The 18,017-nt window shown below is 35.4% G+C and overlaps 1 protein-coding gene across 1 annotated transcript in view; it reads right to left on the bottom strand.

Annotated features, from left to right (window-relative positions):
- Nucleotides 1-77: 77 nt before the first annotated feature.
- The window catches only part of LOC148599875 (vacuolar protein sorting-associated protein 8 homolog), a 72,831-nt gene continuing 54,891 nt past the window's right edge, over nucleotides 78-18,017 (bottom strand). The window contains exons 36-42 of the mRNA XM_088559684.1: nucleotides 16,437-16,534; nucleotides 13,214-13,295; nucleotides 11,933-12,015; nucleotides 9,465-9,712; nucleotides 7,594-7,786; nucleotides 5,012-5,080; nucleotides 78-1,867 (exon numbers count right to left, since the gene is read on the bottom strand). Of these exons, the coding sequence (XP_088415810.1) occupies nucleotides 1,745-1,867; nucleotides 5,012-5,080; nucleotides 7,594-7,786; nucleotides 9,465-9,712; nucleotides 11,933-12,015; nucleotides 13,214-13,295; nucleotides 16,437-16,534 (896 nt within the window). The 3' untranslated portion in view covers nucleotides 78-1,744. The remainder of the gene's footprint in view (nucleotides 1,868-5,011; nucleotides 5,081-7,593; nucleotides 7,787-9,464; nucleotides 9,713-11,932; nucleotides 12,016-13,213; nucleotides 13,296-16,436; nucleotides 16,535-18,017) is intronic.

The following is an 18,017-nucleotide window of genomic DNA, read 5'->3' as shown; positions in this document are numbered from 1 at the left end:
ATACATGTCATTATTGTACGTTTTCTACAAGGGGGCAACCATTTAATATTTAGGAGGTGGAGACATTGGACAATATCTTTGGATCAATATAATTTATTTTAAGCCAACAGTAAACATTTCATTTTTCACACATATTGAAACAAATTATTCATTTTTCTATTTGTAAAAGCATAATGTCAGATAAGTATGATTTGGAAGGATTGAAACATTTTTTCCATCTTAAAATCAAAATATTTCTTTTCAAAAAGGTCAGCGTCCGAATACCAATTAATAAGAAGTTGATATAAACCAAAAATAGATCGGGAAAAAAGATGAAATAGAAATTAAAACAAAACCATAAAAACTTGTGGCCATTTCTTAATACATGTAATAGACTTTCTTTGGAGACAGACATTTATTTGTACATCATAGTTCTGGTGATTTTGTTTACAGATGATTTAAATATTACACACAACTAATGAAGCCAATTTGTTTTCATTGTATCAACGTATTACACACGCCCATTGGTCAATAGACTAATCATTACACGCCCATTGGTCAATAGACTAATCATTACACATGCCCATGGTCAATAGACTAATCATTACACGCCCATTGGTCAATAGACTAATCATTACACACGCCAATTGGTCAATAGACTAATCATTTCCAACTCATTCTAAAAAAAACAAGGACCTAACTAATTTCATAAAAAGGGTTGTCATAACCAACTAAAATATTGATTACTTTTGTCACTAATTATGGTCCATCGAAACTACTCAGCCATTTCCGCTACACTAAAAATAACCTCTGATGCAGAATAAAGAATTTTTTTCTTTAAAAAATGCAGGAATTGTAGACAAACGCAATGTAAAGTAATTCTATCCACCACGTGGCGCTAAAAATTTTGTTAGATATCACTGGCAATAAAGAACAATAACTCTGTCAAGCAGTTATGAAAAATAGTAATGGCAAAAATTTCAACCAGTAAAACTATAATTTTAGAACTGAATCGGTGACGAATCGGTCAAATTCAGATTCTTGTGCCTTCATGGTTTTTCTTATGTGTAACTAGAAAAGCTGAGGAGTTCCTATCATATTTATGGTACGTTAATGTGTCATGTTTCATCTTTGGGTTTTATCTATATGAATGTACACTGATAAAAAATTAATACACAAAATGAGAAATACAATTAAAATCATAAGAAGCCAGTATTGTGGCAAAATAAACACTCTTTTACTGCATTAATTTTTTAGCAGTAAAAGGTAGAAGATAAGTACAGTCTTCCAAAAATTTTAGCTCATATTACATGACTAGATCTCATCTTTAAGTTGGAACCCTTCCTAGAGGTTAACACTTAGCTTAAAGGCAAGTACATACAGTAGTATTTTTTCACCAAAAAAAAAAAATAGTAACCAAAAAATGATATAATGTTTTGATATATTTTGTGACTGATTCCTCTTGTGAACTTAAAGTCTCAACTATAAACAGTGAATATTTAGAAATCATATAAAGATACATGTAAATAGTAACATAAATGTAGATGAGTCGTAGTTCAGTAAGATTATTCAGACAGTAACATACATGTAGATGAGTCATAGTTCAGTAAGATTATTCAGACAGTAACATACATGTAGATGAGTCGTAGTTCAGAAGCTCATTATATGCCTTGATTATCACAGTAAACAAACAGAATAAGGTATTTTGTCAAACATTTCTATAAATATCTTTCTAATTATAACATCAACGGTAAGTAAAAGTTTTCTATGACTTAGTTGGAGCAATGGGTGGAGCTAATCTTAGCTGGAAATTGTCCTGGTGGAAAATTCCTGATGATCCTCTAACTGATCGAGTATCTGATCTTGAAAGCTCAGTTAATATGGCCATCTGTCAAAATAATAGAGCGAAGGCTTTTACAAAATAAAAAACTTGCCAAACATCTAGTATTAAATATGAAATTTATCACAACGAGTGTCTACATATTGAACACATCATTACTTTTTGCATTGATTTATCAAATCTCAAATCATCATTTAATTGCACTGACTCACAATCAGAAAAAAACAACGAACCAAATAAGACAGATCAAGTAAGGATATCTTAATCATTCCAGATCTAGTTTATTTAAAACGGAAAGTTTGTTCAGTATGAAGTAATAAAAAGCTTCAACAAATGCAGTATGATATGACCACAGCCAATTGAACTTGGTTCACTTGGGGCAAATGCGGACACAATATACAATAACGGCCCTCTGAGGAGGTGAATATCCAAAATTGTCAAGCCAAACTAGGGTTATATCCTTGAGGGCTTTAGTTAGGTTGACAATTTTGGATATTCACCAAATTAGAGTGCCGTAATTGTTTTATTATACGGAACAAATAAAGGACTGACAAAAAATGTATGGTTTCAAATGGGTTATTCACTGGTGAATAATAGGGTTATTCAATGATGGCATGAATTTTGGGGGTTATTCAACCTTTCTTGCGATTAAAAACAAAAAATATCCAAATTAATCTATGTCACATGATTATATTTCATCCAATAGAATTAATCCTTTATTATGTAAGGTATAATAAATAATATTAGTTATTTACACACTCTTATTATCTTTAAACAATCCTAATTTAGGGGATTTGATACATCACATCTACCCCAAAGAACTTGAGATAAAGGATACTACAGACACTGTGAAGTCAGCCTCATATCTTGACCTACACTTAGAAATCGATGGTAAAGGAAAACTATTGACCAAACTTTAAGACAAACGTGATGACTTTTCATTCAGAATTGTTAACTTTCCTTTCATCTGTGGCAACATCCCTTCAGCACCTGCGTATGGAGTGTTCATATCACAACTCATACGTTATGCCAGAGCTTGCCGAAACTACACAGACTTTTTGTATCGCCCTAAAACAAATAAGCTTCTGAAACAGGGTTATGTTGCTACAAGATTGAAGTCATCACTAAAGAAGTTTTATGGTAGTCATCATGAACTCATGGATCGATATGGTGTATCAATCTGCAAAATGAAATCTGATTTATTAAACAGGTCATAGTTTTCCTTTCCTCATTTGTCTACCCTGGACTTGACTTTTTATGAGTGGGTGTTTCTAGAAAAGCAGAAAACGCTTACCCAACCGGTTCACCTGATCCATGCTCCCAGTTTTTAGTGGAGTCCTCGTTGCTCATTTGCTTTTGTTACTTTGTATGTATGATTTGAGTTACTTTATGTTCTTTTTTGTATATATCTGTCTTGGTCCCTGGATTACATTCTTTTGATTACCACTATAACCTTGGTTCCCTTGATTACTCTTTTCCATAGAGATTTACTGTTCATTGTAGGCACAACTGCTTTGGATTAAATATTGCACAATATTTTGAAATTCAATTTAAGTAAAACAAATTTGCTTTCAGTCATTAAAATCAGACGAAAAATATCAAAAACAGTCTTGCAAAAATTACGGTTTTGGGCCCTTTTACCTCTTGTTACTTAAAAACTGGTTGAAAAATGCAAGCATGGACTTTCAGAGGGAATCTAATGAAAAAAGCTTTTCTTTATTGGACCAAGAATAAAAAGGTCATTTTTTTGGAGTGTAGCCCCTTTAGCACTGTATAACTCAAAAAATAAACAAGAGGCTCCAGAGAGAGAGCCAGAATTGCTACACTTACATCATTCCTTCCACACCTTCAGAGACTTTTCTTTACTTGCATTATTCCTGCCATCCCTTTAGAGAGTTTTCTCGACTTACATCATTCCTGCCACCCCTTTAGAGAGTTTTTCTACTAACATTATTCCTGCCACCTCATTTAGAGAGTTTTCTACACTTACATCATTCCTGCCACCCCTTCAGAAAGTTTTCTATATTTATCATCATTCCTCCATGAAGTGGAGGAATATATGTAACAACAAATTGTTGTAAAGTGTATTGAGGTGATTAACCCTATCAAGTTTCATAACATGGACACCTGTGGTTTCAGAGGAGTTGATCATTGAAATTTGGCCAATCAGAAGCTTAAATAGCTCCTGTCCCCACATATTGTTAAATCAAGCAGAACCAAAATTTTATCACATGTGTAAGGTGTCCCTTTTATTATTTTTGCCAAGTTTGGTCACCATTGGTGCAGTAAAAGCAAAGATAAAGGCCAAAATGTGTTTCCCCATAGGATTTCAATGGCAACTTTGAGCCACCCGAGCAACACTAAAGTGAATGTTTGTCTAGGGCATTGAGGTCATTAACCCTATTTAGTTTCAAAACATTGGCACCAGTGTTTTCAGAGGAGGTGATCTTGGGAAAATCAAAAACTTAAATTGCCTCTGGGGGCCTTCTTGTTTATTTAAGCAGAACCAAATTTTTATCACATGTTAAACGTGTTCCTTTTCTGAGTACAGTATATTGTAAATAACAAAATAAAAAAAGAATTGTCCAAAATTGAATGTGAAATAAACCTATAATGTACATCAATTTTAAATTAACATCTATTTTACATCCTTTTGGCCCATTTTTGTAGAATGGTAGGGGCCAGTGACCAAATTCTCCATAGCACGTTTCACCTAGCAGCAAATAACAATATATTTCATGACATTTGGTTCACTGCATCTAAAGTTATCGAACATAAACCACAATGTTAACATCAAACAGAAACCACAATGTTAACGACGAACAGAAACCACAATGTTAACGTCGAACATAAACCACAATGTTAACATCGAACAGAAACCACAATGTTAATGACGAACATAAACCACAATGTTAACGACGACGAGAGCATCATAACATTAAATGACCATAAAAATTGAGGTCGTATAAAAAGTAAAGGTTTGATAAGGTTTGATAAATTGAGGTCATATAAAAAGTAAAGGTCTGATAAATTGAGGTCATATAAAAAGTAAAGGTTTGATAAATTGAGGTCATATAAAAAGTAAAGGTTTGATAAATTGAGGTTTATCTGTTTAAAAATTGAAGCTCTATTAATCAATAGCTGATTTATATAGCATCACTGATTATCAAACAGTTGATTCACATAGCTTACCCTTGATGGAGTTTTCATGGCTTTCCTCATAGCATCTATTGCTTGTAGGTGTTGAGCATCTAATGTCATCTGAAAAAAAAAAACCAAAAGATATATAAAATATGACAAGTTCTTTAGATATTTAAAATATGTCAAGATATGTCAAGTTCTTGAGTGTGTTTTATTTTCCATTGATTTCAGAAAAAAAGTATAAACAAATTTTCTAAAACATTCTCAAATCAGTGGCTGGTAATCCCCCCTACAACATTCTAAAATCAGTGGCTGGTAAACCCCTCCTAAAACATTCTAAAATCATTGGCTGGTGATTCCCCAATCCTAAACATTCTCAAATCAGTGGCTGATACAAACCTCGCAACAATGCTTTTTACCAATCATAAACCCCCAATCCTAAACATTCTCAAATCAGTGGCTGATACAAACCTCGCAACAATGCTTTTTACCAATCATAAACTATGTCTAACAATCACACAACGACCAAGTTTTCACTACTTCATGTTACATGATAGATAAGATATTGCAAAATATCTAGCAATGCAAGAAGTGAAGCAAACAACCAAAACCATACAGAAAAATTGTAACATTTTTTTTCATACTTAAATGTTAACATAAACCAAAACTAAGGATGATATATTTTTATATTTTTTCATAAGAGGAATCTTGGAGCATGCTTGAATTTTTTATGTTGGCTTCTCTCAGCAGTTTATGTATCATTATTATAACATTTCACTGGGAGCATGTCGATCAATTCTGTAGCAGTTTTATGGAGGTGGAAAGTAAATTGCATAGTAAGTTCCATTAACATATATCAAAACCTTTACTGCAAATATATTAATTTTTGTGGTAGATAATTTTTGCACATTCTGTAAAGTCAACATATTCGTTGGTATCCATTTTTGTGGTTAAAACAAATTATTAGCTTTACATAGCGTAAAAATCATTTTTGCAGGTGTTTTTTACATGCTTTTCTGTTTACTGCGAAAAATTAATACATTTATAGTATATATATCATTACAACCATTTAAATATCATTTTTTAAAGCTAAACAGCTCCCCAAATATTCACCCTAAAATATGAACATGTAAATTGGATTATCTCCCATTGTACAATAATTAGCATCTGAGAGTTATAACATTAATACCTCAGCTATGCACCTGATACCAAACATTAATGTTTGATAAAATTTATTGACTGATCAAATTAGCTTAGTAGTAATGATTGACTGCAGTTTAATGTCCCAAGACAGATATTTCCTGTTTCAAGATAGGAATGCTTGAATAACTAAACAGATCTTGTTATGTACTATAGACCCACACACTGAGCTGGAGGTTACATCCCCATGGTAGGCAAGCCATCTCACTCAGATACATTACGCCGACTTAGAACCAATCATCACTGAGCGGGAGGGAACATACCCCAGGTAGGCAAGCCATCCCACTCAGAAATATTACTCTGACTTAGAACCAATTATCACTGAGCTGGAGGTAACAATCCCCAAGGTAAGTAAGCCATCCCACTCAAATACAATACTCTGACTTAGAACCAATCATCATTGAACTGGAGATAACATCCCCCAAGGTAGGAAAGCCATACCACTCAGATACATTACTCTGACTTGGAACCAATCATCACTGAGCTGGAAGGAACATACCTCAGGTAGGCAAGCTGTTCCACTCAGAAACATTACTCTGACTTAGAACCAATCATCACTGAGCTGGAGGTAACAATCCCCAAGTTAAGTAAGCCATCCCACTCAAATACAATACTCTGACTTAGAACCAATCTTCATTGAACTGGAGGTAACATCCCCCAAGGTAGGAAACCCATACCACTCAGATACATTACTCCGACTTAGAACCAATCATCACTGAGCTGGAGGAAACAATTCTCAAGGTAGGCAAGCCATCCCACTCAGAACATTACTCTGACTTAAAACCAATCATCACAGAGCTGGAGGTAACAATCCCCAGGGTAAGTTAGCCATCCCACTCAAATACAATACTCTGACTTAGAACCAATCATCACTGAGCTGGAGGTAACATCTCCCAGGTAGGCAAGCCATCCCACTTGGAAACATTAGTTTGATTTAGAGTATCCATCTGCGCCATGAAAACTGATTTGTTCAACATGTCATAGTTTTACTTTCTTCTTTCTTTTACCACAGACTTGACTTTTCATGAGCAACTCAGCTGGAGTTTCTATAAAAGCAGAGGACCCTTACCCTACCTGTGCACCTGGTCCATGCTCCCAATTTTTAGTGTAGTCAGAGTTGCTCTTTTGGTTTTGTTACTTTGTATGTATGATTTTAGTTACTTTATGTTCTTTGTTGTGTATGTCTGTTTTCCATGTCTGGTCTTTGTCCCTGGATTGCATTCTTTTGATTACCGCTATAACCTTGGTTCCTTTGATTACTCTTAGAACCAATCATCAATGAGCTGGAGGTAACATCCCCCAAGTAGGCCATCTGTCCCACTCAGAAACATTACTTTGACACGAATGAGAAGCAGTCTGTTATGACTTGGCTGAGGAACCAACCAATGACCTACCTAACTCAAGGTGAGATAATCAGCGAGTTAACATCATACCTCCTTAGTTTTCTCCTTGGATGTTGGTACAGCTGCTTGGCTCGGATTAGACAATGAACGATGGAAGCGTGTACTTTGGATCCTCCCCCTTTTTGAGTGACTACAGAGATAACACGCCCACAATTCTTCATCATCAATCAAATGGACAGAACCAACTGATCTCAGACATGGGAGATGGTAGGTGTGTCCACATCTGGAGAAAAAAACAAACAGAATATCATACTTGTACTACTGAAGCAACACCATGTCATGATTATATTCATAGCCAATACATAAAATACATTTTTTTTTCATATGCAGTGTTTTCTTTTTTTAATTTTTTTTTAGTTTCAATTTTTTGTGGATGGGAGAAAACAACATTTTACTGGGTACAGTTTGTGGGTACAAATGTCAAGGATTTCTCCACATATCTGGTATTCACCAACAAAATAATATAACCAAGACTTTAATTCAAAAAAAGAAATCTGTAAGTTATGGCTCACTAGTGATACCCTTGTTTCAATCACAATATCAGGAACATAAACAAAATCCTCATTAAACAGGAAGTTGTTGTCAAAATTTTTCTGAAAATAGATCCCACTACAGAAAGAATGTGTTAAAATTTCAAGCCCCTGTGATGAGTAGTTGTTGAGAATTTCCACTTTCAAAAATATAAGGTAAAAAATTAAACAAAGTATTGGTAAGCAGGAAGTCGCAGTTGAATTTTTTAGGAAAATGGATCCCATCCTTAAAATAATGTGTTAAAATTTCAAGCTGTGATGAGTAGTTGCTGAGAAAAGTGTGAGGAAAACTTCAACTAGCAAAAACTTAAAGTAAAAAAATAAACAGTCTTAAGTAAACAGGAAGTGGTTGTTGATTTTCTTCAAAAATGGATCCAACCATATGGCATACCTACAGGAAGAATGTGTTAAAATTACAAACATCTGTAATGAGTAGTTGGTAAGAAAAATGAAAACTTCAACTTCCAAAATAAATTCAAAGTCCTCTGAAAACAGGAAGTCGTGGACTAATTTTTCTGAAATGAATCCCATCATTTGGCATACCTATAGAAAGAATGCATTGAAAAAACAAGCTGCTGAATAGGTGTTGAAAAAAATGCGACAAAATTTTCAACTTTCAAAATATATAAAAAAAACAAAAAAGAAGTCCTCGGTAAAAAGGAAGTTGAATTTTTCCAAAAAGGAATCACACCATATGAAATACCTACAAGAAGAATAAGTTAAAATTTCAAGCGACTGTGATGAGTAATTGCTGAGAAGGAAAAAGTGTTATGAAAACAAAGAAACACAGACAAGGGTAAAGCAGTTTAACCCCCCCCACCTTATCCCAAAACCTTCAGAGCAAAGGAATAAAAAGGAATTTAATATTGCCTACCTATTTTTGTTAATTCATGAATCACGGCACTGTAAAATGTGTTCATTTAGATTAAATTTCATATACCAGTATATTTATGATTCATTGATAATGTGTTCAAAACTTCAGCTTCCATTTTGCCCATTTGATAAAATATTTCTGTTTATCAAAATATTGTGAATGAAATATTTAGGCACCACTGCTTCTTTACAGTATGAAGTGGTAAAAACCGGAGTATGCCAAAGTCATTCTTAAACAGTAGAAAGTGGAAAAAAACCTGAGTATTCCAAATGTTTTTTTTACACAAAATGGTACCCAGACTACTGGTATCTCCCATTAATACAATTCTTACCTAAAGACCAGAACAGTGTCTGTATCATTCTGGTTTATAAACTGTTTATTACACAGACTACATTTCTGTCCCCTTTGTATAATTCTTACCTATGTCTGTATTGTTGTAGTTTATAAACTGTTTATTACACAGACTACAGTTGTCTCCCCCTCTGTATAATTCTTACCTAAAGACCAGCACAGTGTCTGTTTCATTCTGGTTTATAAACTGTTTATTACACAGACTACAGTTCTGTCCTCTTGGTATATATCCTCTGACAGCAGCATTTGTCAAGCTTTTTAGATGAACATGGATGTCATGATTCAGAAGGTTTTTACATGTTTTCATCAGAGTTTGTTCATAATTATAGGTCTCTAACATTCCCAGGATCAGCTCGCGTACTTCCCCAAACTTCCCTGTGTTGTATGCAGGATCCTTTAATTAAATTACACTACACTTAAAAGCAATTCTAATATGAGGTTTTCATATCGTCAAACAATGTATGTCGGTACGAGACAAAACACTGATTTAAAAACGTTTATGTGATGATTTAACGGCTGAGAGGTTATCTAATTGAAATCAGTTATATAAATACACATTTAACACATACGATGACATAAATATACAAATTTAATCAAACTTCCATACTGGGGAAGTTAAATGGAACAGCCGTTATTTTGGCTACGCCTAGGGAAATTTTTGTCACAAAAAATACCGTATTTGTCATATCAGAAAAGAAATAATTCCTTCCTGTGCTAAATTTGTACTCATTTTAACATGGGTTTGGCATTTATTTTCTCAATGAACACCTCGCTGTCGCTCAGTGTTAAATAATTGAATATAAATGCCGTACCCATGTTAAAATGAGTACAAATCTACACTCTCCACGAATTATTTCTGTTAAGCTTAGATTTAACCCGCCTTTTTGTTTGAAGTGCCTGTACGAAGTCAGGACCATTGTGGTACCAGCTGTTTTGGTGGTGAAATATCTATTTGTCAGTGACTTGATTATGGATCACACCAGTGTTTACTAGTGACCTGATTATGGATCAGACCAGTGTTTACCAGTGACTTGGTTATGGATCAGACCAGTGTTTACCAGTGATTTGGTTATGGATCAGACCAGTGTTTACCAGTGACTTGGTTATGGATCAGACCAGTGTTTACCAGTGACTTGATTATGGATCAGACCAGTGTTTACCAGTGACCTGATTATAGATCAGACCAGTGTTTCCCTTTTCTGTTATTATCTCTGAGATTTTTTTGTTAATCTACTTCATGTGATACAAACTACTGATATGTAAAGTTCAGTGTTTGTACTGGTTGTTGTGTGACTGAGTATATTTTCTATAACACCTGATTGGTTGAAAGCAAGATTGTGACTTTTCTGACATTGTTCTCATTTCACCAATGGTGATGTCATAACAATGGTGATGTCATAGAAGGATGATTAGGAGAATTTCCACCATAACAGATGCCATATGTCAAGTGGCCAAATTATTCCAACAGAATCACAGAGAAAAAGGTTAAATAACTCATGAAAGTTTAATATAGCAAAATATCAACTCAAGTTTTTGAATTTTGAATTCATAACAAACGCCCTGAAGCCTGTTTGTTGTGATGTTAGAAATTTGAGTTGATATTTTGCAATCATTATGAAACCTATAAATAAAAAGCTGTACTTAGAGCACATCATATGCCTGACCTCATTGAAACAACTAAAATAACTCATATATAAGAAAAATGAATTCTTATCAAAAAGTAAACAGATTTTGAGAACATTATAACAACTCTATAAAGTTTGAAGTACTTTAAATAAGGCATTTCATTAGAAACAGCAAAACATGTGAACAAACACTACCTTTTTATCAAAAAAAGTTCAGTAAGATGTAAACCAAACTTTGGATATTCACATGAAAGTATACAACTTTCAGATAAACAGATGTACAGGTAGACGTTATCTGGGTTATTTAACTTAACAGACGTACAGGTAGACTTTATCTGGGTTATTTAACTTAACAGATGTACAGGTAGAGTTTATCTGAGTTATTTAACTTAACAGATGAAGAGATAGACTATATCTGGGTTATTTTACTAGCATATGCAAATTATGGATTTAAAAAGATTGTCACAGGAGGTTTTCTGTCAAAACTTTAAGTTAAATTTTCTGAATAATTATATTCAACAAGATCTACTTCAGACCAATTTTATGCAATAATAGAATAATTAATTGGAGAGAGTGAATAACCAAAATATGATCACAAGAGCCAAAGAATCCCTAGATTTCTGTGGTCTCAGCACGAGTGATCACATTTTGTTTATTCACGATAACCAATTGATTATCCTATTCATTATACAGATTTCTTCTGTTATTTCTTCCTATTTTGAACATAAATTTTAATTTTTGTAAACAGCAGATTGATATCCATGTTGTGATGTTTTGGCGGAAGGAAGTGCGAAAGTGTAATTACCTTTTTTACTTCACAGTGTGAATCATTGAAATTTTTTACACTGGGAACATTTAGTAAATCACTGATATCATAATAATAAGTACATGTATACTGTCTAAAAATAATGAAGGTCCAGTGTGAACTAAAGGCAATTTCTATCTATTATAATTTCAGCCTTTTTTCACCTCCAGAATGACCTATATACCTGCATGATTTTCTGTAGAATGGCTGGTAGAGCTATATATCCCATCATACTGTTTAATATGTGGTGTGTCAACTTGTTAAAATCTACAAGAGTAAAAACAAGTACAATTAAATAGATAGGTTAATGAAGGCATCATATCAGACTAGTCACTGAAAACACAGGACAAAAACTTTATACATATCTCACTGGTCACTGCTAACACAGGACAAAAACTTTATACATATCTCACTAGTCACTGAAAACACACATGTATCAGTCCATATAAAAATCGGACACTGCTAATGGTTTGTTTGTTGGGGTTTAACGTCCGAGCAGCAATATTTCAGCTATATTCAGACAATGAACATGAAATTGATAAATGAACATGAAATGATGATGAAATGAAAGAGGGATGGGACAAAAGGACAATGGGGCCGACAAATTTTGATTGCCACCGGAAAGAGGGAGAGGTGGGTAGGGTCGGGCAATTTAGCCTCCTGTGGCGGAGCCCTATGGTTCCTACTCCGGGGGAATACCACAGTAGGGTTCTTTAACGTGCGAGGAACGTGGCATCTTTCCCAACACGGGGCACCACTATGGTTTGCGGTCAGGTTTTCCGTATTATAGCCTGACAACCCCAGCATGTAACACGCCAGGGATACCCCATTCCACCACCTGGGGCACACATCCCAGTTGCTCTGTGGGCAGAGCGCCCTAGCCCCCGGCTAGGGTTCTGAGCAATATTTAGTCGCCTTTTACGACAAGCTTAGCACTGCTGCAAGCTTATTCTTTTAACACCCGGACCTGCATGGGGCCTGCTAATGGTAAATTCATGGTGTAGAAAATCTACAGAACAAACGACTTTTTCTCATTCTACACGTGCTATATATTTCATACATAATAATAATCATTTCTGTATTCAAATCTCACACTAAAGAGAAAATCATACCTTCATCTCACACTAAAATTAACCAAATGGAACCAAATCAAGAACGATAACTTGCAAGGTTCCAATTTCATGTAAAATCTATATAAATTTCATCTCAAAAGAGCAACCACAAAATAAAAAAAAAACTATGTCTGGTCACGTGGTCAGGAACTGCTTCTGAACAAGAAATAAAACTGAATTCGGTGGGTTTTTGACATGCATGAATCACCTTCTGTCCAATTGACTGCTACTTAAAACAAAACAATTTCCCAAAATCTTTTATATAAACTTAAATGAACTAATAGAAGACTTTAAATCTGAAATTTAAAGGCAGTTTGTGATACATGAATTATCTCATTAGATCTAATACATACCGTCCATTAAATTTTTATTTTCAACATCCTTCAGCTTTCTTTGGGGTGTCATCACTGTCTCTAGCAGAGGGAACCATAAAGCCTGCAAAAATGTTACATTTCAATACCAATAGAAAATTAGCTAAATAATGACAGAACATCCTGATGATAAACTCACCAAACATCTTATACAGCAAAAATCGGATCTGGACCTGTACAAACTCACTAAATGTCTCACACAGCAGGTCAACTGTATCTGGACCTGTACAAACTCACTAAACATCTTACATAGCAGATCAACCGGATCTGGACCTGTATAAACTCACTAAACATCTTATACAGCAGGTCAACCAGATCTGGACCTGTACAAACTCAGTAAACATCTCACATAATAGGTCAACCAGATCTGGACCTGTACAAACTCACTAAATGTCTCACACAGCAGGTCAACTGGATCTACCCTTGTACAAACTCACTAAACATCTCACATGGCAAGGTAACCGGATCTGGACCTGTACAAACTCATTAAATATCTCACATAGCAGGTCAACCACATCTGGACCTGTTCAAAAATCAATAAACATCTCACAAAGCAGATCAACCAGATCTGGACCTGTACAAACTCACTAAACATCTCACATAATAGGTCAACCAGATCTGGTCCTGTACAAACTCACTAAATGTCTCACACAGCAAGTCAACTGGATCTGAACATGTACAAACTCACTAAACATCTCGCATGGCAGGGTAACCGGATCTGGACCTGTACAAACTCATTAAATATCTCACATGGCAAGGTAACCGGATCTGGACCTGTACAAACTCATTAAATATCTCACATAGCAGGTCAACCACATCTGGACCTGTTCAAAAATCAATAAACATCTCACAAAGCAGATCAACCAGATCTGGACCTGTACAAACTCACTAAACATCTCACATAATAGGTCAACCAGATCTGGTCCTGTACAAACTCACTAAATGTCTCACACAGCAAGTCAACTGGATCTGAACATGTACAAACTCACTAAACATCTCACATGGCAGGGTAACCGGATCTGGACCTGTACAAACTCATTAAATATCTCACACAGCAGGTCGACCATATCTGGACCTGTACAATCATCTCACACAGCAGGTTAACCAGACCTGGATCTATACAAACTCACTAAACATCTCACATAGCAAATCAACCGTATCTGGACCTGAACAAACATCTCACATAGCAGGTCAACCACATCTGGACCTGTTCAAAAATCAATAAACATATCACAAAGCAGATCAACCAGATCTGGACCTGTGCAAACTCTCTAAACATCTCACATAATAGGTCAACCGGATCTGGACCTGTACAAACTCATTAAATATCTCACATAGCAGGTCAACCGGATCTGGACCTGTACAAACTCACTAAACATCTTACATAGCAAGTCAACCAGATCTGGACCTGTATAAACTCACTAAACATCTTATACAGCAGGTCAACCAGATCTGGACCTGTACAAACTCAGTAAACATCTCACATAATAGGTCAACCAGATCTGGACCTGTACAAACTCACTAAATGTCTCACACAGCAGGTCAACTGGATCTACCCTTGTACAAACTCACTAAACATCTCACATAATAGGTCAATCGGATCTGGACCTGTACAAACTCATTAAATATCTCACATAGCAGGTTAACCACATCTAGACCTGTTCAAAAATCAATAAACATCTCACAAAGCAGATCAACCAGATCTGGACCTGTATAAACTCACTAAACATCTCACATAATAGGTCAATCGGATCTGGACCTGTACAAACTCATTAAATATCTCACATAGCAGGTCAACCACATCTGGACCTGTTCAAAAATCAATAAACATCTCACAAAGCAGATCAACCAGATCTGGACCTGTACAAACTCACTAAACATCTCACATAATAGGTCAATCGGATCTGGACCTGTACAAACTCATTAAATATCTCACATAGCAGGTCAACTGGATCTGGACCTGTACAAACTCACTACACATCTCACACAGCAGGTCAACCAGATCTGGACCTGTACCAACATCTCACATGGCAGGTCAACCAGATCTGGACCTGTACAAACACCTCACATGGCAAATCAACCAGATCTGGACCTGAACAAACTCACTAAATGTCTCACACAGCAGGTCAACTGTATCTGGACCTGTACAAACTCACTAAACATCTTACATAGCAGGTCAACCGGATCTGGACCTGTATAAACTCACTAAACATCTTATACAGCAGGTCAACCAGATCTGGACCTGTACAAACTCAGTAAACATCTCACATAATAGGTCAACCAGATCTGGACCTGTACAAACTCACTAAATGTCTCACATAGCAGGTCAACTGGATCTACCCTTGTACAAACTCACTAAACATCTCACATGGCAGGGTAACCGGATCTGGACCTGTACAAACTCATTAAATATCTCACATAGCAGGTCAACCACATCTGGATCTGTTCAAAAATCAATAAACATCTCACAAAGCAGATCAACCAGATCTGGACCTGTACAAACTCACTAAACATCTCACATAATAGGTCAATCGGATCTGGACCCGTACAAACTCATTAAATATCTCACATAGCAGGTCAACCGGATCTGGACCTATACAAACTCACTAAACATCTTACATAGCAGGTCAACCAGATCTGGACCTGTACCAACATCTCACATGGCAGGTCAACCAGATCTGGACCTGTACAAACACCTCACATGGCAAATCAACCAGATCTGGACCTGAACAAACTCACTAAATGTTTCACACAGCAGGTCAACTGGATCTGGACCTGTGCAAACTCACTAAACATCTCACACAGCAGGTCAACCATATCTGGACCTGTACAAACATCTCACACAGCAGGTTAATCAGACCTGGATCTGTACAAACTCACTAAACATCTCACATAGCAGGTCAACCGTATCTGGACCTGAACAAACATCTCACGTGGCAGGTCAACCAGACCTGGATCTGTACAAACTCACTAAATGTCTCACATAATAGGTCAACCAGATCTGGACCTGTTTATGCTACTTTATGACAATCTCTACTTTTGAAAAATTCAGAATTTCGCAATTACATACGTATTAACAAAGGTACTGCAAAGAGACTCACTCCTAATTCAGTGTTACTTGCAGTCAAAATTGGCACAAACTATGGAGATTCTGTTCAGATCTTTTAAATTCTAATGAAATGAGGAAAAGACTGGAAATGACTACCTCTCGACTAGCTTCATCCATTTTCCCTGAGTTTCTCTGACACAGTTGTATGATGACTAAAACCAAAGTGTGGATCTCAAAGAACAGCATTTTCACATCTGAAAAATAGAATACTTTAACATAATTAACGTTTGTTTATGTAGGACAAAAGTCACCTACAATACCATACTTATCCCCCATTCTAAAGTTCAAAGTGGTATAATACCTACACAAATTGTTCCTGGTAATACACTCCTGAAGGGAGCATAAATTGTTGTATTATCAACTGGCTTCCCTATACTTATGGCCAAAAAAAGCATCAATTTATTTCCAATTTCTGGAGCTCTAAAATAGCATCATGGCAGGTTCATTTTTACATACTTTGTAGATGCAATTGAGAACCAGACCAGTCTTGCAAGCTTTGAAGATTAACTACAAATTGAATCATAGGGAAGTATTTGGACAATACAAACGTATATCAAGTTATGGAAGAATACTATTAGAATAATAAGACAAGCCTTAACAAATGTAAGTTGGTATTAGTTTATCTTTCTTTGGGAGCATTTCAGGTTTCATCTGTCTCATAACAACTCAATATCATGTCCTAATTATCTACAAAGTTTCACAGAATTTGGTTCTGTTGTTTCTCAGAATTTATACTTAACAATATATCTCCCTACCAAGTGGGGTAGACAAAAAATTAACTTCCTAACAATCCATCAACCCTTTAAAGAAAATACAATGTTAACAATAAAACAATATTATCAAATAGTAATCATTATAAGTATGTTAATCATAAATATTCTATACAAATATTTGATGTATGCAATCCAAACTTTCATGTCGCAATGGCATGGTTATCTTAAAAGGTTATTTCAAAAAAAGGAAAATATCCTAACTCTAACCTTATCCCTATCCTAACCCTAATCCTAACCCTATCTCTGTCTTAATCCTATCCCTGTCCCTAACCCTAATCCTAACCACTGCCCTATCCCTATCCTAATCCTAATCCTATCCCTATCCTAACCATGGATCCAGAAACGGTCAAAAATGCCGGTCATTGACTGAGAAATTCTGCAAATGACCGACAACCACTTTCCAATATCAGACATAAAAAAATTGTCAACCCTTATAAATTACAGTCTGGATGGTTTCATTAATGTATAAACATCCTGTCTACCAGTCTCCTAATTGTTTATTGGAAATGAATTGACAGATGTGTGGGTCAATTTTAGTCGATGTGCAGTCACCTGTGACTGTGATTTACCTGTAACTGATTAATTGATTGCATAATTGAATTAACGGTACACGTGCTGCCCCATTGCGTATACGAATCATTTGAAGTAATTCGGAGAATTTTCATACATTTATCAGTTGATAATTATGAAAAAAATCCACCATTTTCCCGCCGATCTTTCAGAGGTCACAAAAGCACATGGAACTGAAACTATGAATCAGTTGTAATTCATCGATTGAATCTTTTTAACTCAGAAGTCAACAGACCATTTAAATAAATATACAAAATGTGCTAGCGAATTTCTTTTATCAAAAATCTACATTTTTTTTCATCACTCGGAAGTTTTCTGCTGTTTGCCTATGCTA

This window comes from Perna viridis, chromosome 13 (genome assembly GCF_037379345.1).
Source record: "Perna viridis isolate PV_CMFRI_1.1 ecotype Kerala chromosome 13, ASM3737934v1, whole genome shotgun sequence".
In the NCBI taxonomy this organism is placed as follows: Eukaryota; Metazoa; Mollusca; class Bivalvia; order Mytilida; family Mytilidae; genus Perna; species Perna viridis.
Note: the sequence above shows the minus strand (reverse complement) of the source record. Positions and strands in the feature narration are given on the sequence as shown.